The 24,862-nt window shown below is 49.4% G+C and overlaps 2 protein-coding genes across 2 annotated transcripts in view; one reads left to right on the top strand and one right to left on the bottom strand.

The window, feature by feature from the left end:
* The first annotated feature begins 2,914 nt into the window (after positions 1–2,914).
* On the top strand, positions 2,915–23,672 carry TRAF7 (TNF receptor associated factor 7). The gene is made up of 7 exons (XM_050906164.1): positions 2,915–2,948; positions 13,888–14,006; positions 14,254–14,311; positions 15,456–15,547; positions 20,278–20,394; positions 21,734–21,826; positions 23,613–23,672. The coding sequence occupies exons 2-7, from the start codon at positions 13,926–13,928 to the stop codon at positions 23,670–23,672; spliced, it is 501 nt and encodes a 166-aa protein (XP_050762121.1). The 5' UTR covers positions 2,915–2,948; positions 13,888–13,925.
* Positions 23,673–23,854: 182 nt separating this feature from the next.
* Positions 23,855–24,862, bottom strand: part of ZDHHC4 (zinc finger DHHC-type palmitoyltransferase 4) — a 7,559-nt gene continuing 6,551 nt past the window's right edge. Inside the window, exon 7 of the mRNA XM_050906163.1 lies at positions 23,855–23,986. Coding sequence (XP_050762120.1) covers positions 23,855–23,986 — 132 coding nt within the window. The remainder of the gene's footprint in view (positions 23,987–24,862) is intronic.

Genomic DNA, 24,862 nt, shown 5'->3' with positions numbered 1-24,862 from the left:
GCCCCAAGACAATTGCACATCTCGGAGCAGGCAGTGAAATTGCGCTATCGTCTTCTCATTTCAAACATGCTGTTTAGTTCTGCCTTGTTCTACTGCCAGCTCGCAGCTGCGGTTCCTCTGACAGACTTGCTGTCAAACGCTTTTCTCCTGTTTGATCCGTGACTGTGACCTGATGATCCTGTTGTGTTGTGTGAAAGCCAGAAGTGAGGACCTTCTTTCAGTTCAGCTTGCTTTTGAGCTCCATTGATATCAAAGACAACGGCTCAGACAGGCTCTGCTGGGGGCCGATGAGTGTGAGAAGAAAGCTGGTACATAAGTTAGCCAGGTTTGATATATATGTAGCAAGCCAGGTTCAGGCTATTGTATGTCCCCCCCCGGGGGGTAACTGTATTGTGAAGAACTCTGGCCTAGCAGTTATTTTTTCAACTTTGACAATGTTGCCAAACACTTTGTTTCAATCCCAGCACTTAATTTTGCCTCCCTGTGCATTTTCACCCCAGTGATGTATTCTTTTCAGTCTGTACTAAGCAGTTAGTGTTCCTGTTAAATAGCTGTTGCATTTTGGCTTCAAGCGTTTGTCTGTCAGTGACTCTTGCTTACAGCCACAACATTTGTTGGGTTGGCAGGGAGAGGGCTGTGTGAGTGAAGGACGGTTCCAGAAAGCCCTTGCTGAGGCAAACTGGTGTGAGAAAGTCAACCACTTCCATGACAGCCTTCGCTGTCGGGAAGACTCCCTGGGAGCTGTGCGAGGAGGGGAGGTAGTTCACAGAAAGTGCGTTGTGGTGAAGATAACCCGGGGCACCACCAAAAACTGGGCTGCGTTGAGTCAAGTACTGTACAGACATTTGCTAACCATGAGTCCAAATTGCTGGCCATCACCATGGACAGGGAGCAAGAGAACAGACAGTGCTGTCCTCACTGCACACCTGGGGAGCGAAGATCAAAGAGTTTTGGGATTTCCTAAGCATCGTGCAGGAAACTGTAGGAGCAGGGAACTGTCCACAGTCTGCTGGTTCCCCCTCCAAGTCCGGGGGTCCCCCACCCTGGGCACTGCTGGTCTCAAGTAAGGCTGAGAAAGACCGGGGTAAATCCAGCCACGACAATACAGAAAGCTCCAGCTTTGTGGTTTGGTTCGCTGCAGCGTGCAGCAGCAGATCGCTTGCAGGTGAAACTGCCCTGCAGAAAGGAATGTTTCCCGATGAGTGACCAGAACATTCAGTCAGGGAATGCGGGTACCTTCACTGGTAACACCCAAACATGAATTTTCACGATGTTAATTGAACCCAAGGGAAAAAACCCAACTCCGTAGTTTTCAGGCAGTTTGGTTCCCTGACCCGAGGGATCACACGGTGATACCAGCCACTGTGCAGTGTGAGAGTGGTGGGGCTGGGCCCACAACTGCCTGTTCCTGTGGCAGCGCAGCCTTAGGTGACCTTAAGCCACTTGTGAAGCACCACAGGTAAGTTTGTGTCCCCTGGCTGAAACCCTTCTGCAGTCAACCGTTGCCTTCCTGGGGCTCCACAAGTACAACCCCGCTGCTGGAGCTGCAGGGAGGCCCGCGGGCTCTGGGAAGTTGCCGAGCACCGTGTGATGGTGCTAGTGCCTGCTCTGCCCTGCCGAGAGCTGCCGCAGATGTGGCTGTATGTCAACCAGGGTCGGTCCTGAGCAGTGCTGAGCGTTTTGCGGCTTCAGCTGGCGTTCAGCAGTTAGTCACCTCATGGGCTGAGCGTCTGCCTGTTCCGTGGCATCTTCCTAGCCCCTGCTAGCCATGACTGTGGCACCTTCTGAAGTGTGATCGTACCTGCCTCTCGGGTTGTCTCAGCCAAGCCCAGCTGTGCCACGAGAAAGGCATTTGAGAGAAAATCCTTCCTGCGTTCACTAACTCAAAACTCTGATTACGTGAACAAGTTCAGTCTTTCAGAACTCTTCCCTCCCGATTTTTATGCCCCGTGTCTTCCCTTCCCTGCCTGTACTCCTTTGCCGTGGGCATGATGAGGCACATACTGACACGTCCCCTTGCTCATGGGTTGGGTTGAGGGACGTAGTGGCTGCCTGGGGCAAGGGAGGAGGCTGGTGGTTGCTCACAGGGGTATGTGTCCCCCTTCTTTCAAGCTCAGCAACTCCCCCAGGAGTCCAGGCCAGCGGCGCCTCAACTTACCCCTCTACAGACTGTTTTTAGCGCAGCCTGAGTTCAGAGCTTCAGCAGAGTTACCTTGCTGCTTTTAATGAGGTGTAAAAACTGCAGGAGGTGTATTGGGGGCTGGAGCAGGGTGAGAGCTCTCTGTGCAGTGCCTGCTCCTGGGAGAGCCTCAGCTGTGGGAGCATGTTGTTCTCCTGCGTGGGGTGGCTCTCCCGGCAGTAGAAGTCCCCCGCTGTCAATGCCTGTCTTTCAGGCAAGCCCTGCTCACTGGCCCAGGAAAGCTCTGCCTTTTTGTGGCGATTCTTAGTTAACTGGACTTCCCTGGATTGTCTCTGCAAGCAAAGAGTGTGTTGCTGTTTGTTAAGCTGCTTGATATTCAGTATTATGAATAGTTTGGGAACTATCTAGAGAGGGTGAGACACTCAAACTCCCTGTAAAGTGAGCGATGGACAGTCCTGTCCCTGGAGATTTCTCTGATCAGAGGAATCAATCTGTGTGTGCTAAGAGAGTGGTTGTTTTTTCTGCACTAGACTAAACCTCTTCAGTCTCAGAGCAGCCAGGGCAAAGTTGCGAGGCAGCGCAGCACGGAGATTGGCTGGGCTGTGGGATTTTCCAGCTGAATTTACATATCGCCCACTGCTCTGCATGCCTTTCTGTTTACATCACTGAAGAGCGATACACACATACACGCACACAGATAGCGGAAGAGACATTTTGACCGCGGAAAAGCCTGCCCACAGTTTAGGAACTTAGTGATGGTGGCGTCTTGCCGGGCTTCGGCGCTCCGTGCCAGCTTGGATGGCCGATGGTGAGTTTCCTCGAAGGTAAAGTGTTTGCCCTGGGTGCTGGATGTCAGGGCTGTTTCGGCAGTGTTCCCCGGGAGGCTGCTGTGCTTTAGCGGTTGTGGACAGTGGTGAGGGAGGAACTGTTTTCATCCCTGTGTCTAGATCTTAGTGAAGAAGCAGGAGGTGTCTGAAATCCAATGGCCGTATAGAAGTGGGTACCTGTCGCCTGTCCAACGCGCTGGAGCTGTATTATGCTGATTTTGTGATCCTTCAGAGTGACCTTTGCAAGGATGTATAACGCTTGACTGTGCAGCAACCCAGCAAGTGTTTTCTGAGGTTGTTTCTGGTGGTTTCAGAAATGGGAAATCCTCTATATTCTTTAAGCAAAGTTGTGAGCAAAGAAGCCAAGTTTGTGAGAAGAGGCAGTATCTCTCACTGCCTCTCCCGTGCATCCTAAGTCATCGTGGCTACAGTACAGCTGCTAATGGTACATTGGGGGAGTAATTTAAATACAGCTCTCCTAGCGTGGTGTTAGGTGGTTGTGGGACACTGAATGGTGCTTCTGTCTGAAAGTGGCCAGTAGACTTGCCACAGTGGAAGTGTCCACATCCACTGATTTCTTTTGGAATCGAGGATTCAGTACTTGTTTATCAAAGGGCAGGACATCGCTAGTTTGATTGTATTTTGCCCAGCTCACATGCTACCTGGAAAGCACTACGATTTTCTCCCTTTCTCAGGCACTGGTTAACGCTCCCTAGCAGTGAGTGTAGCTGTCTTATGTTGTGCTTTCCTGCTTGTTCTCAGTAGCAAAATCCAAGGAAACTGTACAGAAGAAAGAGGAGGTGACTGAAATTTACTGGAGGGTTGGGGTTTGGGTTTTTTTGTGAAGGAGCTGATGCATTTCAGATGGATCTTTGAAGTGATCTAATTGCACCCAGAGGGCAAGCAAGAGTGTGTCATGAAGTTTCAAAGCTTTGGAGGATGTTGGGGGGGAGCAGGGGGTGGAAGTGACACTTTGCATTTTGCGTAATGATTATGGGCTCAGGTTTCTTATGACTTTAAGCCGGAAGAATCCCATAATGTGATAGGAGTGGTTAAACCTTTCCAGAGGAGTGCAGCCATCCGTAAGGCAAAGCAGTTTGAAAAGCCCTCAGTGACTGCACAGCAATTCAGGAATGAAGTAGAGAAGAAACTTTGATTGCCTTGGGTCTAGCAGGGTGGCTCCAGGAAAGGAGAACGCAGCGGGTGAGACAAGCGTTCCTCTGGCTTCCTTGGGGGACATGGGGTGCAGCATGGCCTGCTAAAAACTGCGTCCCTTAGTGCATTTATTGGTGTTTAACTCCTTTCCCACGCCAGCTGAGACATGGCTTTTGAACTTTGGTAAATTACCAGCTAAGGGTGGGACTAGGATGGCTGAGGATGGATTAGTTTCTGTTTTTCATGGGCAGGTCTCTCAGTCGCAGCCTTGCTGAAGTGCTGGTGTCGGCACTGTGCAGGCTGGAGGTGAGAGGTGCGCTGGGGATCTGTTTGTCCAGGGGTTTTCTGTGTGAGCTCTTGCTGCTCCTGAACTCATCAACCGAGATTGAAGCCCTCCAAGCAGAGGCTTTGCTTCTTCATGTACTGTCCTGCCAGGACAGAGGCTGAAACTCTCTAGAACCCAGACTTTGCTGCTGACCTGGCATGTCTTAGAAGTTTTTTAAAATAAGTTGCAAGCCCATCTATCTACAGGATTCCTGCAGGCCAGTTTGCAGCAGGGAAACCAGCAGCAGAGCCTCGGCTAGCCCACAGGATCCCATGGGGTCTTGGCAGCCACTCTCTCTCTCTGTCAAGCAAGGCTGAGGAGCACTAGGTAGCAGTAGTTCTGGTGTGATTTCTGTAGATGACTGTTCTTAGCTTTTGAAGCATAATATAAGATATTATGACCTGCCTTGCACAGAGGAGATGGCCATTCCCTCTCAAGAAACAGCAGCAGGACTGAGATTTTGTCTTGGGGGTGGGGGAGTTGTTGGTTTGGGGGCTTGGTTGGGGTTTTTTCTTCTTTTCTTAAACAAATCCACAATTTAATAATGTGAAGGTCCCTGAATGCGTCTGTTCTTTGAGTGAGGATGTGGGAAAGATCATAAGCTGCGAAAGGAACAGCATGCAGCACTGTAATGTTAGGGCCAACTTTTAAAGCACCTTTTGATTAAGGACCTTGTGTGGAAGAGCTCTGAGCTTGCCTGTTTCTGCCAGCCTGGCCACCCCAGCAGCAACCACGTAGGTACTGAGCCAAGACAAGCCAATCTCGGTTGCAGGGGTCAGGCACTACTGAACCCTGGTCTGTGGCCTTATGCATAAGAAAAACGGTGTAGTAGGTGGATGCTTCCAGGTTTCCTAAAATGGAAGTAAAGCTTCAAGTGTAGCTTTTGTGTCATGGAAACAGCATTGAACATTGGCCTTGGTTCTAACTTGATTTTAGGTTTTTGGGAAAAATGAGATGCTTTGTTCCACCAGAGCAATCACTTTTGATCCAGTTACAAGCACATTTGAAAGTTACTGCTTCAGGCTTTAACATGAAGTATTGCAAAAAGTTTTTCTATCCCAAGGACTCGTTACCCTTTAGGAAAAGCACCTAATACAAAATGATTTCCCTTTTTGAACTGCATTTGCACAAAGGAATGACAGTGTTCAAACAGCTGTTGAATGTGCTCTCTCAGCTCTGCAGTCAATTGGAGCGCTGGTAAAAGTAGCAGCAATTAAAAATGTCACTTTTATTTTTATTGATGACAGCTCAGTACAATTACGGTCTCACTTTAAGTAGTTCAGAAAAGTCTGTATGACTTTTAAGAGCAATGCAAAAACTTGTAAACAATAAAAAGATTCTTTCTGTTCCACAGAACCAAAGACCCACCAGATGGAAGTGCCATGCTCTGTCAGTAAGGCTGAACTTCTATTCATGTTTTATGTTCTTCTGGCACTGACTGCACATCTCAATATACATGCCTGGCCTTAGAGAGGTCACCCTAAGAGCGTAAGAAATACCCTACCCGGGTCAGAGCGTTGCTCTGCCTAGCCCCAGTTCTGGCTTCAGCAGTTAGGAAAATGGATGCTATTAATGGTGTGCACATGAACCTGACCGCTTTCTACCATCCATTTGCCTCATATTTTCCCACCACTCAGAGCAGTTGGATTAGGGACTACATCCCGTTGATCATTTTATTTGTCATTCCCTGAAGTTTCTCTAACTACGCTGTGGCCTTCTTCCGAAGCAAAGACCAGAACTGCTACAGCACTTGGGAGACAAGTACATCAAGGTTTTATATAGCACCCAAATGACGTCCCCGTGGCTGTTCTCCACAGCTTTTGTAATGCTGCTCAGCATTTTGTTGGCCTGTTTGCCTGCAGCTGTCCTCTGGGCTGAGAATTGCAGCTAACTGTCCACAGAGACTCCAGCGTCTCTTTCCCGAGTTGTAGCTGCCAGGTCAGAGCTGAGCATCGCATAGGCCTGCTTTCATTATTCTTCCCTAGATGCATTGCTTGACATTTATCTCCATAAAAGCTCATCTGCAACCTTTTTGTCTCCTCAGTTTTGTGAGGTTCTTCTTGAGTTCCTTACCATCAACGTGGTATTTGACTACTCAAAAGAGCTTAGTGTCCTCTGCAAACTTGGCGATTTCACTGCTCGCTCTTTATTCAACATCTTCACCTATGACCTTGAAAAAGCTTATTCAGCAGTGGTTCTTGGGGGAACCCTTGTGTATTCCTCTCTAACCTGAGGAGTGACCATTGAGCTCCACCCTCTGCTTGCTGTCCCATGACCACCCTGAGAGACGTCTATCTCTGATCTGCTATAGCTCACGTGCATTCTTACAGCCCATGTTTTACAAGTCAGACTAGATGCTGGTAATCCTCGTCACCATGTTCTTTAAGCCCTATTAATGCAATTTGTAAGCACTTACGAGTGCTATTTCCACCAGAGACACTGACCAAGAAAGCCAGCCTGACTGTCCCGTGGTTGTCTCTGTAGAAGAGCTGGCATTTGAGCTCATGAATTTTGTCTCATTTGTGCTTTGGTCTGAGACGTTCACTTGCAGGTTGCTGTGGGCCACTGAGAATCAGTTCACTGAAAGCGTGGGCAATACCTTGGTACTGCAGAAGGACAAGGTGGACAGAGCCTGCCCAAACTGGACTGGATTTACTAGCCCTGTTACCTCCCCCAGAAGAGCCCTGGATGTGTGAGACCTTGCGATGCAGCCAAGAAAGGGGGTGTAGTCCACAAACCCGCACCCCCTGCTCTCGGCACCTGCTTGCCTTGCCCTTGTCCCGTTGAGCTGGGCTGTTGCAGCAGCACGGTGCGTTTTAGCTTGTGTAAGAGTATTTCCCCGGTGATGTGCCAATACTCTCAAGGATGTGTAACCCTTCTCGTTCTGGCTGCAGTGTTGTAAGAGGAACAGAAGCTTGTGTCTTATGCCGTAAATACCCAGGCTGTGAAATAAGGAAATTCACGTCACCCACAGGCTGTTCCCAGCCGGAGCAGGATTACCCCATGCCTGCCTTTCTCATGAGGGCAGCTGCACGCATTGGCCTCGCTCTCCAGCAAACGCTCCTGCTGTGTATGATTTTACCAGCGCAGCAGTTTCCTCAGGGGTGAATAACCTTAGAGGCAGCTTCAATGAACTGAGAGAGGAAAAGAAGAACGAAGCAGATGTAGGACATGTCGCTGAGCTTTATGGGCTGTTGATTGCGTAAGGCAGAGATGCTTGCAGGTTTCTTGGCAAAGAGACGTGGGGCGTTGCGTCTGCCAGCCACTCCCCAGCAGTGCCACGTTTCACCTGCGTGATCCGGTGCCGTGCCCGTGGCTCGCCCCGGAGAGCAGCCGGAGCACAAACCCCAGCAGTGCCATTGTGCCTGCAATGGTGTGGTTCCCACATTAGGAACTGGCTCCTAATCGGGACCAGGCAGGTTACGTGATGTTTGTGAAGGACGGGATGCTATGCTATCCCTTCTCCTCGTGCCACGTCCCCCCTCAAAGCCTTGACCTTGATCTTGAGGTTGATTGTAAGGATCTTTTGCTGAGTATTGAGAATAGTCGGGGGGGGGGGGGGGTGCTCTGGGGGCTGAGAGGGGGGGAGACCCTTGAGGTACCCATGCTGGTCCCACCAGACCCATCTTGTGGGCAAACTCTTCAGCACGGGCCAGAGGATTAGCCGGGCTGCTGGTCCCGGAGGTGATTCCCCTCCCTGCTTTGAGGTGCAATGATGGGGTTGGCAGCAGCGTGAAACAGCCAGCAGAAAACCGCTCTGTTGCTGATCCTGTTGGCCTCTGCAGTGGGGAGAAAGAGCACTGCTTTTCCCAGCTCTCTCTGCAACTACTGGTGGTTGGATTTTTCCTTGCCTGGAGTACTAAAGTAGGAATTTTAAGGCTTTTCTTCTCGCTGAGTCTCAAAAGCCTGAGTTGATCGCTGTGGTGTGCAAATGCTGAAACCTAGCCCTTCCCCTCCCTCGCATCTGGTTACTATCAGCCGTGTGATTTAGCGAATAGCATGTCCCCACAGCTTCCTTTTTTCAAGGTAGATTTTTTTTTTTTACTGCCAAAACCACTGAAGTCGCATATTTAAAAAAAAAAAATAAAAATTAACTCCAGGCAAGGAGAGTCTGGATCACAGGCTGGGTTCCCATGCTGATGTCCAGATGCACGGGTCTACGCGTGCCTCTCCGGTTTAGAGCGCAGCCCTGTGCTGTTGCGCTGCCAGGACACACAAGTTCTTTCAACAGTTCTTGTCTTTTCAGAGCAAACAGAGCCTGTCCTCTCACTGCAGGTGTCAGGGTGCCTCTGCAGCCCATTTTGCCGTAAATCATCACCTGACCCTGTAGAGTCCTGGGCCATAAAACTGGGAGAACGTTTCCAGCATGAGGGCTTCTGACCTGTTGCTCTGTGGAGCTGCTGAAGATGCTCAGGAGATTTCTGGAGCCCCTTTGTCCTCTGAGAAGGGCTTAGCAGCCCGAAGGATTTTGTGATTTCCAGTAAATCTTAGTTTTCCTTCTAGGTCAAAGAGCACATGTGTTTTGTAACACAAAATATTCGATACTTTTACTGTGTCGTAGTCTGTATCTCCTCAGGACGCGGTTCTGCTCGGACCCTGCAGGCTGAGCAGCTCTGCCTGCAGTCAGAGCAGGGGCAGGAGCTGCCCATGGCTGGTGCAGGGTGCCCCGGGGAGGGACACCAGCCACCCAGGAGGGATGCTCGTCCTCCGGGCCTGGGTGCACAGGACGGCATAGCTGGCGGAATTCAGATGCCAAGCTAAGTTTCAGAGATCTGGTGGAGATTTTTGCAAGTGCTGTAGGAAGCTGGTATTGATGTTGACAACACCAGCTCTTTTCTGCCTCCTTTTAATGTCTTTGATATCAGTTGGAAAAGGCCTTTCTCAGTACCTCTTGGAAGACTGAGATGTGAAGGAGCTGTCAGACAGTGCTCTAAAGAAGTGTCTGCTCTGTCAAAATGCTTCCTATATATGGTGGCTGCAGAGATTTGGGCTGAAATCAGATATTCGTGTGGCGGCTGGTGTTCTGCAGCCTGGCTGATACGCCACTCAACATTTTTTCCATTGCTCACATTCCTCTGGTTTCTGTTCAGAGAAGACATGAAGCAGGCTCCCTGCTGCTGCTTGCAGGTGAGTTGCTCAGCCAAGCTGCAGAGCGCAGGACATGCTTATAACCAATGAGTGGAAAACCCCTGGATTCCAGCCTGTGTTCCCCTCCTTGCTTCGGATTTATCCAAGATCTGTTGAAGTTGGAAGGTGTTTTGCATCCGTTTCAGTGGGGCTTTGGGACAGGGTGAAACTGGAGATGTGCCTCCTTAATGCCTCTCAGCAGTAAGCAGTTCTGTGGCCTGCTGGGTTACCCCGAGAGCCGCACCACGGCGCACACCTCCTAGCCTGCACAGAAGTTTGAAAGGCAGTTATTTAAAGGGTCATACTCATCCTTGGCTGCCGGGCCGTAACTCACTGATTGCAGGAGCTCAGGTGCCTGTACGTCACTGTTTGTTGCACATCTGATCCTACATTTAATGATGTTACAAAACTACTCAAACTGTTAGTTGTCCTCATTCTTGGTTTTTCCTGTCTCTTTGTGCTCCACAGTGAGAGCTTTCCCATTGCTTTTTTGAGTCTCCATCTGCTACCTTTGAAGGCAATACATACCATGAAAATGAGAAGGGGATGAAGCTTCTGCCTGAATCTCCAGACAGCCCACAGTCCTCCATAAGGATGGGCTTCCTCTCTTTCCATCTGGGAGTGATTGTTTGCCTTAAAACCCAATAGGAATGTTTGATATGCGAGGTTTCCTTAATGCTGTCATGGCTGGTGAGATGGGAGCATATCCCTGCTCTTGTCTTGTGAGTAGTGCAGGTTAGAGGGTGTTTGGGTAGATGCTGCTGAGGTTCTCTGAAGAAGGAATCGTGAATTCATAGCCCTGAAAAGTGAGTCACTCTATTTCCACCCTAATGTGGGAGGAGGAGGGTGCTGAATCCCCTCAGAGGAGAGATTGGTGAGCTTAGCTGTATTGTTAGAGTTAGGGAACCTATAGAGGAGGGGAACTTCAGGGATACAGGGATGTTATTAGACATGAGATAATGCAACCCTGAGACATGAAATCCCAGGAAACGTGGCAGTTTATGTCATCGCTCATGGAAGTATTCGCTTTACATTATTTATGAGCACTGCATCATCTGGAGGCCCCAGCTGAGGTGGAGACCTTTTTGTGCTAGATGCTGCACAAATATCCAAAGATTCTTTCATCTTCAGGCTTTGTAGTCCAGATACGCTGTGCAGAAGAGGTAAACTGAAGAGACTTGTGCAGGGAGGAAGCAGAGAGCTCCAGTGGCTTGTCCAAGGTTGCAAGAGGGTGAGAGGCTGAGTGGGGTTCAGATCTCGTGGGGCCACAGCCAGTGTGTTACCCAAAAGCTTTGTCTGCACTCTTCCCCACCACCCACCCTCCCTGTGCCTTCTGCTATCTGTGCTCTAGGGAACCACTGAAAGGAATAAAAGGATCCTGATGGCCAATGCCAAACTTCTCGCTTGCTGGAACCCAGCTTTAAACTCAGCAGGTCTCCATGATGCAGCAGCACAACACTACTTTGTTCCTGCTGTTCTTGAGACAACTCCAGCAACTCTGCTTAGCGTCTCCTAAGGGATCTGGCATTTGCAAACAGCCAGGACAGTGCTTTCAAATGTGTGGAAAACATTATCCAGATCCCTGTTTTTAAGATGGTCTTGGGTTTGGTTTTGGGGTTTCTGTTTGTTTGGTTTTTTGTTGGGGTTTTGTTTTTTTTTTTTTTAGACCGTAGCTTTTTCCGAGAGTTTAGACCTGAGTAGTGATTCCCTGGACTGTGGTGCTGCTGCTGTAACCTGGCTGCCTGACAGCTGTCTGATAAAGAACTGCAGTGAGCAACACTAAGTGCTGCGTCAGGCGTGGCTGAGCTGTCGGCCGTTAGCAGAGCATTGGCCGAGGACAGCTTGAACGTCGCCTTTGCAGCGTTTAAAATGTGAGTGCAGGACGCGGCTGGCTCTGTGTGCAGGCAGCCTTGCGCTGGGGCTCGCGGAGGAGGTGGGTATGCTCTTGGGCTGGGACTAAGGAGGCCCTGGGCGAGTCCCAGGTTGCAGCTACATTGTGTGATCATGTCTCTCTTTGAGCCGCAGTTTCCCTTTCTGTAAAGTGGAGAAATCACAGTGGTCTCCTTTATAAAGAGCTTGGAGATTTAGGACTTGACACCCTCAGATAAAAGAAAACCAACTGCTAGAAACACCCAAGACACTTCACTTCCCCAAAAGTTGGAAATGTGAGCAGCAGGAGTGTGAAAGCCTGGCCAGAGCAGTGCGGTCTCGGCAGGGACCGGGAGCTGTGCACTGGCCGATTGCAGTCATCTGCAGGGTGTTTCTGAGGAGACGCACTTCGCTGGTGGTTGGCTCTTGTCCTGCAAAAAAGGATTTTGGTTGTATCTTAGTAAGCCATTTTTGGCCTGTCTGTCCTCACTGCAGATGTCTGTCTGTTTAGCCCTTGGACTCTGCTGCTGGCAGTGAGAGTGCCAAGACTTAACTATACCTTGGACAGAAAGGCGTCTCTTAATCAGGATCCTTCCTCAGCAGCTTATTCCTGGAGCGCAGGGTCCCTGTCTCCTTGGGCAGGCTGGGAGAGACAGCCTGCGAGTGCAAGCAGTACCTTTCAACTGCAAGGATGAAGGGGCAGCTTGGGAGAAGAGCTCGGTGCCCTGCTGAACCCTTGTCTTCTCTGATGGAAACTTCTGCTCAAGCCAGAAGCATGTCCATACGATGGCAGAGAGAAGGTGCAGCTCCTTCCTACGGGTACGCTGGCTCCGAAGGAGACTCTTCGAGAGCATCTTGTCAGATTCACTGGAACAACAGCATAATTTTGTGCCCTGAAGCCAGCATCAGGTTTCAACAGAGGTTAAAGAAAGCAAACTCCACGTGTTTCTGCAGATTATTATTGTGTAATACTTGACTTTGCAAACTTGAACCTAGTAAAAAACTGTGTAAACAATGGAGGAAGAGAAATGAGCCCCTCTGCTGACTTCTGGGGGGAGAGGGCTTCTCTTTCTGGATGATGATCCAGACTTTGCTGGTTGTTTTGAGCAGAAACTGGGAGTGAGATTGAGAATCACAAACATGTTACTTGAAGTAAGGTTTCTTTCATGGTTACCTTGACCTTGTAGCTCAGACCATGCTGGAAAGAACTCCTTTAATGCAAATATAAATCAAACGTGGGATTTTTGCTTTCTGCTAAGATCTAGGCCTGGCTTTTGTGTTCAGCAGTACAGCCCAGGGCTTTTGAATTAAATAGCAAAACTCCCACTGAGTTCATCACAAGAATAGGACGAGGCCTGTGTTCATCGCGCTTTTGAATATGAGGCAGCCCTAAGTTCTGGGGGTGCAGGGAAGTTTAGGCTTTGGTTTCCTTGGCTGGAAGTGCCAGAAAGTGCTGCACAGCCTGCCTGGGAAAGGCGATCCCTTGGAGGGATCCCTTTCTGCCACGAGGATGTGGGGCTGCTGAGCTTCCAGGGCACCTCTTCCTTCACCTGCCGGTGGGTAGTCCTGGGGGGAGGAAGGCAGTCACAACCCCTCGGGCTAAAGCAAAGCCCCGGGTGGCTGAATGGGATGTTTCTATCGGGTGCTCAGAAGGTGGTCTGAGCCGCAAAGCTGCGAGTGAACAAGGTCCCTGGGCTCTGGAGTCCTCGGGAGCTTGAGCCTCACAGTTAATGGGATAAGGGTTTTACTGGTATAGCTTTACACCCGGGGACCTTTTCTGCCCTCCATGCACTCAGCTCTCCGGCACACTGAAAGATCACGCTTGTGTCTGTGGCCTCAGCCGAAATCCCTCTGCCTGCCATGGTACAGTCTGGTCTGTGTTCGCTGTCGCTGTGTCTTGCGGAGGGGGCTCCCTTTTAGGACCCTGCTTACTAATCACTGCTCTGTGCAAAGTGTTTTGGGAAGCAGCAGGCAACCTGCTTTCTGAATTTTGCTCGAACTGGGGAGGGAGAGAGGACCAGACACAGAGTCTGCTTAGGGTTCTTCTCTGCTGGGACTGTCAATCACAACTGGTACGTACTCTCATGTTGAAAAGACTGTTGTGTATCATGGCCAGTGGGATGCTATCTTAGAGTAGTCTTCTGAGAAGTCTCATCTGCTGTTAAAACAGTCGTATACTTGTAAAAGCAGCTAATGATTATGGGTATTCCAGTATTTGGGCCATTAAGGAGTTATTTTAAAAGGTAATCGTATTTTTAGAAAATGCTGAACACCCATCAGGAATGATTTGAAGGAACCTGACTTTGTCCTTGCCACTTGCTTCTGAAAATCCAGGTTTATGTGAGTTTAGGTAAATACTTGGACTTAATGCGGCGGGAGAGTTTTCTCTGAGCCCATGAAAATACATACAATGAACCTAACTCTCTGTCTTTCTTCTTCCACAGAGCAAACTTCCCATGACTAACAAATGCTGGCCTAGATTATGAGCTCAAACAAGAACGCTCGCTACAATCGTTTCTCCAGTGGCACAACAAACATCACTACTTCCGAAAACACTAACGGGGTAAGGCTCAGTGTTGTTGGCAGAGGATAGGGGCTAGGGCTGCTGCTTATGTTCTCATCCTTTCTTTTGAGAAAATGAAGATGCCTGTTGAAAATATGGTATTTGCTTGCCTCTTAAAAATCACAATATCCACAGATAAAAGTTGGGAATATGTACGTACATTTTTTTCACCAGTTCAGGAAAGGTAGCAAGCCTTTGGGCTGTGCTGCAGTGATACGCACTGACCTTCATTTTGTCAATATTTCAGACAAGAATGGAAACAACTTTTGGGCCAGCCTACTCTGCTGTGACGACCATCACAAAGGGTGAGTGTATTTCATGCGTAGAGCTTCTCCCCAAAGAGCTATGTGTGATTCCTACCGGTTTTGTTGTTGTTGTTTTACAAATCATAAAGCTGTTGGGAGAATCACTGTGTTCATTACAGACAGGTGCCGAGGTGCTGGTTGTAGTATTATGCAGCCCAAGTGTTGTTTAATCATGGCATGTGATCACCAGGCATGATGGAAATGAGCATGCACAGAAATTTTCTCCCATTAGGCAGACTTAACAGTACCACTGGGAAGCCCTTGCTGAAGTCAGGATAGTGCAACAGGGTTTGATACAGAGCTCAGTCCCAAATCTTATTTATCCCTGTGACTTCTCATGCAATCATTACCAGCGCTGAAAATTCCTATCTTGACTCTCTGCCTGACTGTGAGTCACTCTGGACACTTTGGTAAAACCCCCATGGCCATTTTTAGCTCAGACAGGAGGAGGTGCAAGTGTACCTGCTCATTTAAAATTCTTGTGCTTTATTCCTCAAAGCCCAGCAGGTGAGGAGTCTGAGCCCTGACACGTGGTGTGAATGTAGGAAGAGGTCTGGTTTCATTTTGGAATAAAAATACCCTGACTTTAGTAAAGACAAACTGTGGCACTTGACACTGATTTAGATAAAGAAATGAACATCTGCCTGAGGAAAATGTTTGGATTACATTTGTCCAGGACTCTGGACTCCAGATGTTTTTGGACTCCTGAATATTTACATATAAAATTTTATATGTCAGTAATATGATCTTTATACAAATATCTCATGTTTAATTTAGCATGCTTCCTTTGTGCTACAAGAACATCCAGACCTCCCTTGATTGAAGGAGTTTTTGTTGGTGAATGAGATATGTGGGAGTATAAGGTTTCCTTTTAATAGGATTTTTAACCTATGGACCTGGTAGAATATTATCTGTGCTCTTTTCTGGGCAAGCTACCTTCAAAGGGTCGCATGCATTTCAGCAGGCTATCAGAGATCAGGATTGTTCTGCCTGCACTGATATGTCCAGGTCATGAACTGGAGTTGGGGAATCCCTAGTCTTTTCCTTTTCTAAGGAACACTTACAGCTACAGAGCCTGACCTGTAGCTTGGAAATGTTACTGAGGAGCCTAAATGCGTGCTTTTTTTTTTTATGTGCTTTAAAGCTGACGGGACCAATAGTTTTAAACAGCATCGTCGGACCCCATCCTCCTCCAGCACGCTCACTTACTCCCCACGAGATGAGGACGATGGCATGGTAGGTGTTGCCGGGATCCCCCCTGCTGACTGGCTTAGCTGATTATATGTCAAATGAGAGATGTCTGGTGCTCCTCTGGACTTCTCTGCCTCCCTCATCATTCCCATGCACTGTATTATATCAGAGGCAGATGTCTGCACCGGAGGCAGGACCAGCCTCAACATTTCCTGGTTGGTGCAGTGGGGAAGCAGAGGCTACTTCTGACCTGGGGCATTAGGCTGGTACTGCTGGTGCTCGTTTTCAGAGTGCTTGAAAATGGTATGTGGTTACAAAGCCCAGGAGCTACAAATCCCACAGGCCTACTTGTGAGGGTTTACCTGCCTCCTGATCTGAGCAGTGTGCTCCGGGTGTCCTGAGCTCGGGAGGAAACAGAGCTACTGTCAGCAATGTCTGGGGCTGTGACTGAGGCCAGTCAGTCTCGATCGGGGTGTGTTGGATGGACCCTGCAGTTATGACCAGAAAATCTGTTCCTATTCCCACCTCCAGATGGGGCTTCTGACCACAGGGAGCAGGTTTGAAACCTGCAGAGTGGGATGTCAGACATGACAGACTGCTCATCTCCTGGGGATCACATCATCAGGGTCTTCTCACACAAACCATTCCCGTGTCTTACAGTATCTTTGCAGAAAAGCACTTCCCAATTTTGTATCCAGCTTTCTCATTCATCACACTCACTTCTGAGTAACTTCTTTTTGGGGAATTTAGTGATCCAAGAGGCTCAGGGTTAGCTGCTTAAGGAGAAATTAAATCAGTTAAATCAATTAAATCAAGAACAGCAAAGCAAACCTCAGGGAGTGGATGGATAGCTCTGAGGCCTTGACCTCCTTCTGTCCCTAGTGCTCCAACCACATTTCATAACTGCAAGCTCCTGTTTAGATTTAAGCATGTTAGTAGTAGACTTCAAATTAAGTAAGTACTTGTAGACTTTGTCAGGTTACAAGACACAGCTTCCAAGCCAGGGATAAGTGGATTGCTGCTGCTGAAGTTAGGTACTGGCAGAGACTGGGGTCAGCAACAGTATGGAGCTACAACACTTCTTAAAATAAATTTGACACCAGATTGCAAAGAGCTTTATTGTCAGCATCCTATAAAGTTCCTTCTGTTGCTCAGAGATCTTGCTGTGTTTTATGTGAGTGTGTGGTGTTGGTTTTTTGTTTTGTTTTTGTTTTTGGGGTTTTTTTCCCCAAAAGTCCTTTGAACATTTGCCTCGTGTCCTTGGCAAATGCAACTCTTCATCACATCAGTGACCCCATGGTGCTGGGCCACTGTTCCAGGAAGCCCTTGGCTGTCAGCATTGATCCCGGGGGCTGAGTGCTGTGCTCACTGCACCCTTTTCACGAGCTGTGCAGTTCTCACAGAGCGTAGGTCAGGATTTTTCCAGAGGGGCAGAGGGTGCCAGGGACATTACATTTAGCCATGTCTGATGGAGAAGCTCCCTGACTCCTTTGAAAACCTGTGTCACGAACTGAGGTGTGCAGCCAAGAATAGGAGAGGGATCTCCTAGGACCTAGCCTCAGTCCTCTTGGACAGTCTCACCCCACCTTCCCTGGAGTGCTAAACATTCTTGAGCAAAAATAGCAAGAAGATTAATGAGTGCTTCAGGAAGCAGCCTGCAGCGTGAGGTGCTAACAATCCAGAAGCACCACAGCCCTGCTCTGCCTGCTGCTCCAGACAAACTCTCACTATCCCTTTTAGGAAGCTTCCTTTGCTTTGTCAAGAAATAATCTGGGATTTCCCTTCCTCATCGCTAAGTTTTCCCTTCTCCAGAAGCTGCCAAGGGCTTCTCAGCTAGCAGAGAGACAGCTGGAGACGAGTCAGAGCCCTCCTGTGACCTCCACCACCCTTTTTTCTTTCTTTTTAAAGCTTCTGTTAGTGAAACCAAAAGCAGAGCAGCGTGTTCTGCGTGCAAGGCAGGGATTATTGAGCGGCTGCTGTCATCTTTCCTGAAAACAGTGCCACGGGTTCCCAGCCTCGCTATGCCTACAGGGAACGGGAATGAGGACTGTACTAGAGCCTTCACGTGGAGGCTGCTTTTGTAGCTGACGTGATGGGAACTGCACCTAAAGATTACAGCTGAATATTGGGGCAAATGTATACTAATGGATGAAGAGCTGACTGGCTGTCTAAAGTCTCGGTTGGTTACAGGGAGCTTCACCTCTGAACCAGAGGCTGGACTGAGTTACCAGCCAGCCACAAGCTATCTACCTTCCATCAAAAGATGTTTGAGCACTCCACCCTTGGGCTGTTTGAAGATGGACTTGATGTTTAGTGCAGAAATAGCCCTGGTGCAGCTGTGGGGAGGTGGGACCCTTCTAACAGATCCTCCTAAATCCAAGCCTGGCCCAAGCAGTGCCACTTGTGCCACCTTGCCCCTGAACTCTGCAGGCTTTGAACTGCAAACCCTGCGGCAGGGTCTGGTGCTCCTTGGCTTTGGGGCATACGGGTTCCCCCCGGGCCTGGGCAGATGCCCATCGGGTGGGGGTCCTGTGGTCCTCGCTCCATATTATTCTGTTTGCAGTGCAAGAGCACCCTGCAGTCAGTTCCCTTGTGCTGGCTGCTCTACTCTCGACTAGTGCTGCAAAGCTCGGTCTAAATAGCCAGGCTAGGAGTGGGAAGCAGTGCAGTGGCTGACCCTGTAGAGTTGAGGTCTCTCGAGTCTTAGCCTTGTTTGCTTGGCAAAAACAAAGGCTGCAGATACCTAGAGGGGCAGTAAACACCCGCGTGCGCCTCTGCCATTCAGCGTTGTCTCCACAGCCCAAGTGGAGTGATCTTTTTCAGCACATCAACTTCTCTCCTGCGTAGCTAACGCCAGCATTAGCCCAGCCAGGAGGACGCAGGGAGCTGAGCCCACTGTGTTGCACAAGCCTAGCAAGGCTGTCTCTCACATCCCTGCCTCCTGGAAATGCTCTTGGGCTGCAGTCCCCCCCTCTCCATCGGTGATCCACACAGGATGTTGCTCTTGATAAAACTGCCTCCCTGCAGAGCCTACCTTTGCTGTCCTGATCTCTGTGTCACCTCCAGAATGGGAACTATGCACAGTCATTCTTGTTATTTTAATAACTTCTGTTACTAGTGGAGGAAAATAATAAAATTAATGGATACACATAAAATTGATTTACCTCGTTATAACCATTCCTCCTCAAGGTTTACATATTTAGCCAATAAATATGCTGTCTTTAAGAAAAAACGCTTTATCCTTTGGCTTCTAAGCAGATGCAGCATTTCTGAGCTCCTAGGATCCCAGTATCATAAAAATTAAGAAGCAGAGCAGTGTGAAGAACCAGCAGGATCCTGGTCTGCTCCTCTTCTGCAGCCCAGCAAGGACTGCACTCAGACTGCAGTATAGTTTGTCTCTGGGGAAGGCAGCAGTGTCTGAACCTCATCTTACATCTTTCATTGCTGAATTTCCTGACTGCTCCCCTGGCCTCCTACGTTGCCTTTGTCTGTCCTTGGGTCTGATGTCACACACTTTCACCCAGGGCAAGCGCACAAAATGTGGCTCGGGAGGTTCAGATTGAACATGAGGAAAAAAACGTTTTGCTCACAAGGTAGTGCAGGACAGGAACCCGGGGCGGCAGAGTCTCGTCCCTGCAGCTTTCCCCGTTCCAGCTGGGCAGTGCCAGGGCTGACCTGATCCAGGGCCAGGGAGAGTCCCTCTTCGAGTGGGCAGCAGGGCCAGTGATCTCCAGAGCTCCTTCCAGCCAGCACTTCTAGGATTTTGTGACTGACGTAGGCTAAAATCAAGCCACGTATAGGTGTGATACGTGCAGGTGCAGGCAGCCTGGGCATTGGTCATCTCTTGATGCTAAGTGTCTGAAGCTTATGGCTTCGTTCTCCCATTTCTTTGTTAGCCCATCCATCCCGCTTCTTGAAGACACTCACTGCTTCTCTCTGCACTCTTCCCAGTCTGCCAGCAGCATCCCTTCCAGAGTAATCCAGCAGTGGCTGCGCTACCAGCTGTGCTAGACCCCCAAGTCCAATCACCCCATGGTCTGAAGAGTCTCTGGTTTTGCTTTGATGCCAAATTGCATCTTGACTACGTGCTGCTGGTGGATATTCCACCCTTAGAGATGCGCTGCTGGTTAATATCCCAGCGGCAGCATTCCCTCAAAGCCAATCCCAAGGCTGCCGTAACCAGTGGGATTTTTCTTGATTGGTGCACGCGATGTCCAGTTAGCTCTCCCCTCCCGAGCAGGAAGCGACAAAGCCAGTCTGTTACTGAATTGAATAGAAGGAAGTCTCCACACTTACGCAAAGAAATTTGGCAGAAGTTAGATAGCGAGTGAAACAACAAGTGCTGCTGCAGAGATTATAGAAATTGCAGAAGCTGGTAGCTGTCTCTGGGGGAGATTTACAAAGCTTTCTGTGAAGGATTAATTCTTCCAAACCATTGCTTTGCGGGTGCGCACGGTAAGTATACAAACGAATGCACCTTTGAGAAAGTTACATGCTTGGAATTTAGATGTCAGCTTGGTTTAGTAAGTTAAACCTGAATGATGCCTGTCCTGTCTCTGAGCACGGTGCAGTGTTCCCGGCTGCCGGGAAGGGCACGCAGCAGCGAGACGCGCGTCTTCTGGGGGCCACTCAATGCAGCTTGGCAGAGTGGATGAACAAATGGAGCAGCTGAGTTTTGTGGAGGGGGGGGACTGAACTTGAAGTCTCTGTGCATAGGGTTTTGGAGCAGCGGGAATTATTTGCAATAACAAGAACTGGTTTTTATCTCTTTGAAGCCTCCGATCAGCACCCCACGCCGCTCTGACTCTGCTATCTCTGTCCGTTCATTGCACTCTGAGTCCAACATGTCCTTGCGCTCGACGTTCTCACTCCATGAGGAAGAGGAGGAGCCAGTAGGTATTTGGGATTGTCTGAAGGAGCAGTATTAGGAAGTTCAGTGTCAAAAGAGTAACTTAGTGGACTCTTGTGAGTACATAGAGCTATCGTGGGCAGATTTTTCGTGATGTCTGGCAACTAAAAGCCTGGCTGTCAGGAATCCTGGTTTTAATTCTGTTTCCACCACTGACTTCTGCAAGTTACTTTGCTTCCTTCTTATCATTTCCCTGTCTGTAAAGAGGGGACAATGGTGAGGCTTTTCTGCTTCTCAGAAAAACTGTAAGTCTTTGCAAAGTCGCGTGTGATTCCCTGGCTCTGCTGCCGAGCAGTAGGGGGTTGCACGTCTTTAGGCTGGTGGTCTAGCCCCAGGCAGTAAGACTAACACAATTCCCCACTGATTCAGAGCCCCATCCTGCATTTAGGGCTGCATGGCACCCCACTGACTTGATTGTAAGCCCTAGGAGGGTGCAAGGAATTGTCCACATGTGACTCTTGTTGGGAGAGGACGCTTTTAAGCTGAGCTTAGCTTGTGACCTAGTAACTAACCCCAGACTGGATGCATAAAAGGTCAGGCGGCATTTTGCCACCGATCTGGGATAAAAGTGTGCGTTTCGTATTTAGGAACCCAGGGGGTTGTGTTTGCATTTCTGAGAGCAGCACAGGATGAAAAGACAGGCTGAAGTGCAGTGATTGATTTGAAATGCTCTGAAATTTGAAGCCCTGCTCTGGCGTGGGGTGGAGAGCTGTGCTGCTCCAGGAGGACGTGCTCAGAGCCCGCGCTCCGGCAGCCTTAGTTGGTAAACAAAACTGGAGAGATGGGCCCATTGCGGCAGAAACAATGTTGTTTCTGCTTCATAGGGGAATGAAAGAGCCCTTCCTTCAGGACGTTTCAAGAAAACAAAAGGGCAAGCTGTTTTAAAATTGCTTTTAAACTTCAGGCTTAGTACAGGGGACATTTTTGACAACGCACTGTTCAGTCCAGCCAAGCAAAAAGTACCAGCCAGTGCAGCTCACACAGTTCTGGTGACTTGAGTCACTCTGGCAAAGAAGTTGGTCTGTGCAGTTTGCTGTCGGGTCCTGATCCATGCCAGATGCTGGTGGCCCCCAGTTTGTGATGAGCTGAGGGTCTCCAGCCATTCCCAAGTTCATTCTTCCCCTACTTCTTACATACTGGAGGTCAGCAGACCTCCAGACAAAAGTTTATTTCGAGATAATGAAATCCTTAGCGTGCCCTGTGCCCCAGGCTCCCCAAGGCTCACCGCTGAAGAGTTGTTTTGTTCCTTCTGCAGAGCTGGAGGCTCTTGCATTTAGACTAATCCTTGTGCTCTCTCTGTCCCTTTCTCTCCTCCTCTTCAGGAGCCACTGGTGTTTGCTGAACAACCGTCTGTGAAGCTGTGCTGCCAACTGTGCTGTAGTGTGTTTAAGGATCCAGTCATCACAACCTGTGGGGTAAGGCAGTACTCTTCCAAATCATGAGCGTGGGCTCCACAGATGTCCTTTGTGATCTATAGCCAAGCCTTGACTGTCCCCAGTGACTGTCCCCAGTGACCAGCAGCCTGAGTGAGCAAAGACGAGGCAGCCCCTGACCGGGGAAGCCAGGCCAGCGTAGGAGCAGAGATGCTGATGGACATGCGTTAGGCTTCCCCACAAGGCAGCTCTGAACCAGTCTGCAGTGGGCTGTGCGGAGCACTCTGCAGTTAGTTGGAGAAGCCTGGGGCTTGCTTAAAATTGGGCGGCTTTTCCCAGGAGAGCTGTACTGTCAGCCTCCCTATCCTGGCCACGTTCAGTCTCCTTGGTGTGGCTTCAGTGAGGTCTAAAACTCCTCGTTCCCTGTCCTGAAGGGCTCTGCAGAGTGCTGCTGCCTCCTGGGCACCCCAGGAACGGCTGCTCTTCAGTTGAAGAAAGTGTTTCTTATAAAACAAGAATGGCTTGAAGCTTCATTTAGTTAATGCTTGCAAAGGGATTTGAGATCCTCTAATGAAAGGCACAGAGTATTATGAATATTCTTCTATATTCCATTTTACTGGGATTTAATAGAAACTGTATATTATTGCTGCTTCTGTGCTACATGTGAAGAAAGATGGCTTCGTGACAGGCTCTCTAATGCTTCTGATGTGCTTCTGATTGCTAGGATGGAGCTGTAGCAACAAAAGCAGAGAGCAGGATTGTTTATTGCAGGGAGGGTGCTATCCCCAAAGGTGCTGGAAGTTGGTGCAGTTTCGCTGCACCATTTCAGTAAGCAGCTCTTCATGGAGACACTGAGATTTACTGGTTAATATGGAAAAAAGAAAATCTGCTGCAGGAAGCAGACTGGCTTCATTTGCAGTCCTGGTTTGGCAGCTCTGGAGAGAGCACCATGCAGCTGTGCCGGGCAGGAAAAGGCCGCGTGAGCAGGGCAGCAGATAACAGCTCTGAAGAGTGACTTGCAGCCTCTCCGGCGCTGCTGCCAAGCTGTGGCCCTGTCACAGGGGAATGTGGCTGAGGAGGCTCCAGGGAACCCACGGGGCAATTTCAGGACCAGTGAAATGCTGCAGCCTTTGTTCCTCTCTTTATATTCATTAGCATGTTAGATTGTATTTGCTACTTTATCAAGTTAAATTGTTACTATACATTTCTGCTGTAAGAATAGAGATAGAGAGCTATTTAAAGTGGCAAAATTTACAGTGCATTTAATGGGCTTACAAACCAGCTGTCCCATCCACCTGACAGCAGGACAGCCTCAGCTACGTTAGAAGAGCTACAGAGGGATGTATGTGATGGGCTGACTGGCCAAGGACAGGGAGAGGCCAGACTTCCCCTTGCTCTTCCCCTTGAGGACTTATCAGGGAGATGAGAGGAATGACACGGACTAAAGTGGAGGGTGAAGTAGAGAAACCCCATGCAGACTTGGAGGGTAGGAATGTCAGAGTGTGGCAGAACATGCCCGTGGCTTTGGCTTGCACCGTGATCACAGCCTGATCCTGAACAGGGCAGAACCCTCAGAGCTTCAAACCGTGCGCTTAATACTTCTCAGGAACAGGACCCATGTTGCACTCTTAGCTGCCTGAGCAAGCAGCTGGTTTTTGCCCTGTGGTGCAGACTCAAGAGTGCGCTGAGCTGTAAAGCAGGCAGAACAGCTGCTGAGGCCCCTGAGCCACAGGTTTTGCTATCTCCCACCTTTCCCATCGTTAGCCACAGGGAATAATTTGTCCGATATTGTTTACGCTGACACCGCTGTTCCTCTTTGTCTCCACAGCACACATTTTGCAGAAGATGTGCCTTAACATCTGGTGAGTACAGAACTGTTCTTGTGTGATGCAGCCAAAACGCTGTTATTTTCTGGTTTGTTTGCTTTCACTTAAAAAGAAACCCACAGAAAGATGTCTGAAGGGCTTAAAACAAACTGTCAGTCACAGGCTGCCACTGCAGCAGTGAGGGGCTGGGGCACGGGTGGCTGTGCGGCTCCGAGCTCTGATGGTACACGCTGTAGCATGGGCACTAGAGGGCTGGGCCTGGCTCTTGGGCACAGGATGTTCTGAAATCCTGGAATATGCAGTGGATAATCCCAGGATAATACGTCTCGCCCAGAGTTGACCCATTGATTTCAGACAGAAAGCTTTCTGTGGCTGCCTGTCTAAGGAACAGGGGGGCCATGTTTGCCAGAGACCCATCAAACCCCTCCTCCCCCATCCCGTTAGTGCCAGCCCTCTGGCCACTGACTGAGCCCGTGCGCAGCAGCACAGAGAGCTGCTTTAGCTCACCCAGCTCTTCCAGAAACCTGATGGAGCCCAAGTGTCTGGCTGCTGGCCTGGCCTAACCAGCTCCCGCTTGGTTTGGATTCTACACCACAAAACAGACTTTATTTGGCATGAGCCTGTGTCGCTCTTGGAAAGCCGTTGTTCAGCACAAAGCCAAGCCATTCGTGTTCCCAGAACAGCGAGCCCTGAGGAGGCTCCCTGGGGAGTCCAGCAAAACAGCAGCTCTTTCTGCCCTAAGATGATGTTCTTCCACATGTGAGGAGTCCCTCTGCTTTGCATGCTAATCCCCTGTCACCATGTTGTGCTATATCTATCCCAACCAACAGATTTGTAGCAAAAGGCTTTGCAGTTGCAATCCTGCGTTGTTCAGTTTTGCTCCTGCCCTCAAAGCTCGTGTCTTTGCTTTGCTGCGGCATCCCTGGCCTGCAGTGCCCCGCTGGCAGCAGAGGAGCTGAGCCCCACGCCTGGGTCGGGGAGCGGGTTATGTATGGGGCATCTGCTGATTTGTGGTCACTGCCTGTGAATGAATACTCTCACACTTCAGCAAGCACAAGGTAGTCTGAATTAGTGTGGCCTTCTTTCATTGGCAGCTAGCTCAAATTATCATGGATTAACATAAACTGTAACTTTTCACCAAGCCCCAAGACAAACCAGAGATAGTGGCTTGCAGACCTTGTGTGAATATTCATGGCTCATTCCATTGCCACCCATCTGGGAGTTGGCCGCCTTGGCCAGAGAAGGCAAAAGA

This window comes from Gymnogyps californianus, chromosome 15 (assembly GCF_018139145.2).
Source record: "Gymnogyps californianus isolate 813 chromosome 15, ASM1813914v2, whole genome shotgun sequence".
NCBI lineage: Eukaryota > Metazoa > Chordata > Aves > Accipitriformes > Cathartidae > Gymnogyps > Gymnogyps californianus.
The sequence above is the reverse complement of the archived record's forward strand: the minus strand, read 5'-3'. Positions and strand labels throughout refer to the sequence as shown.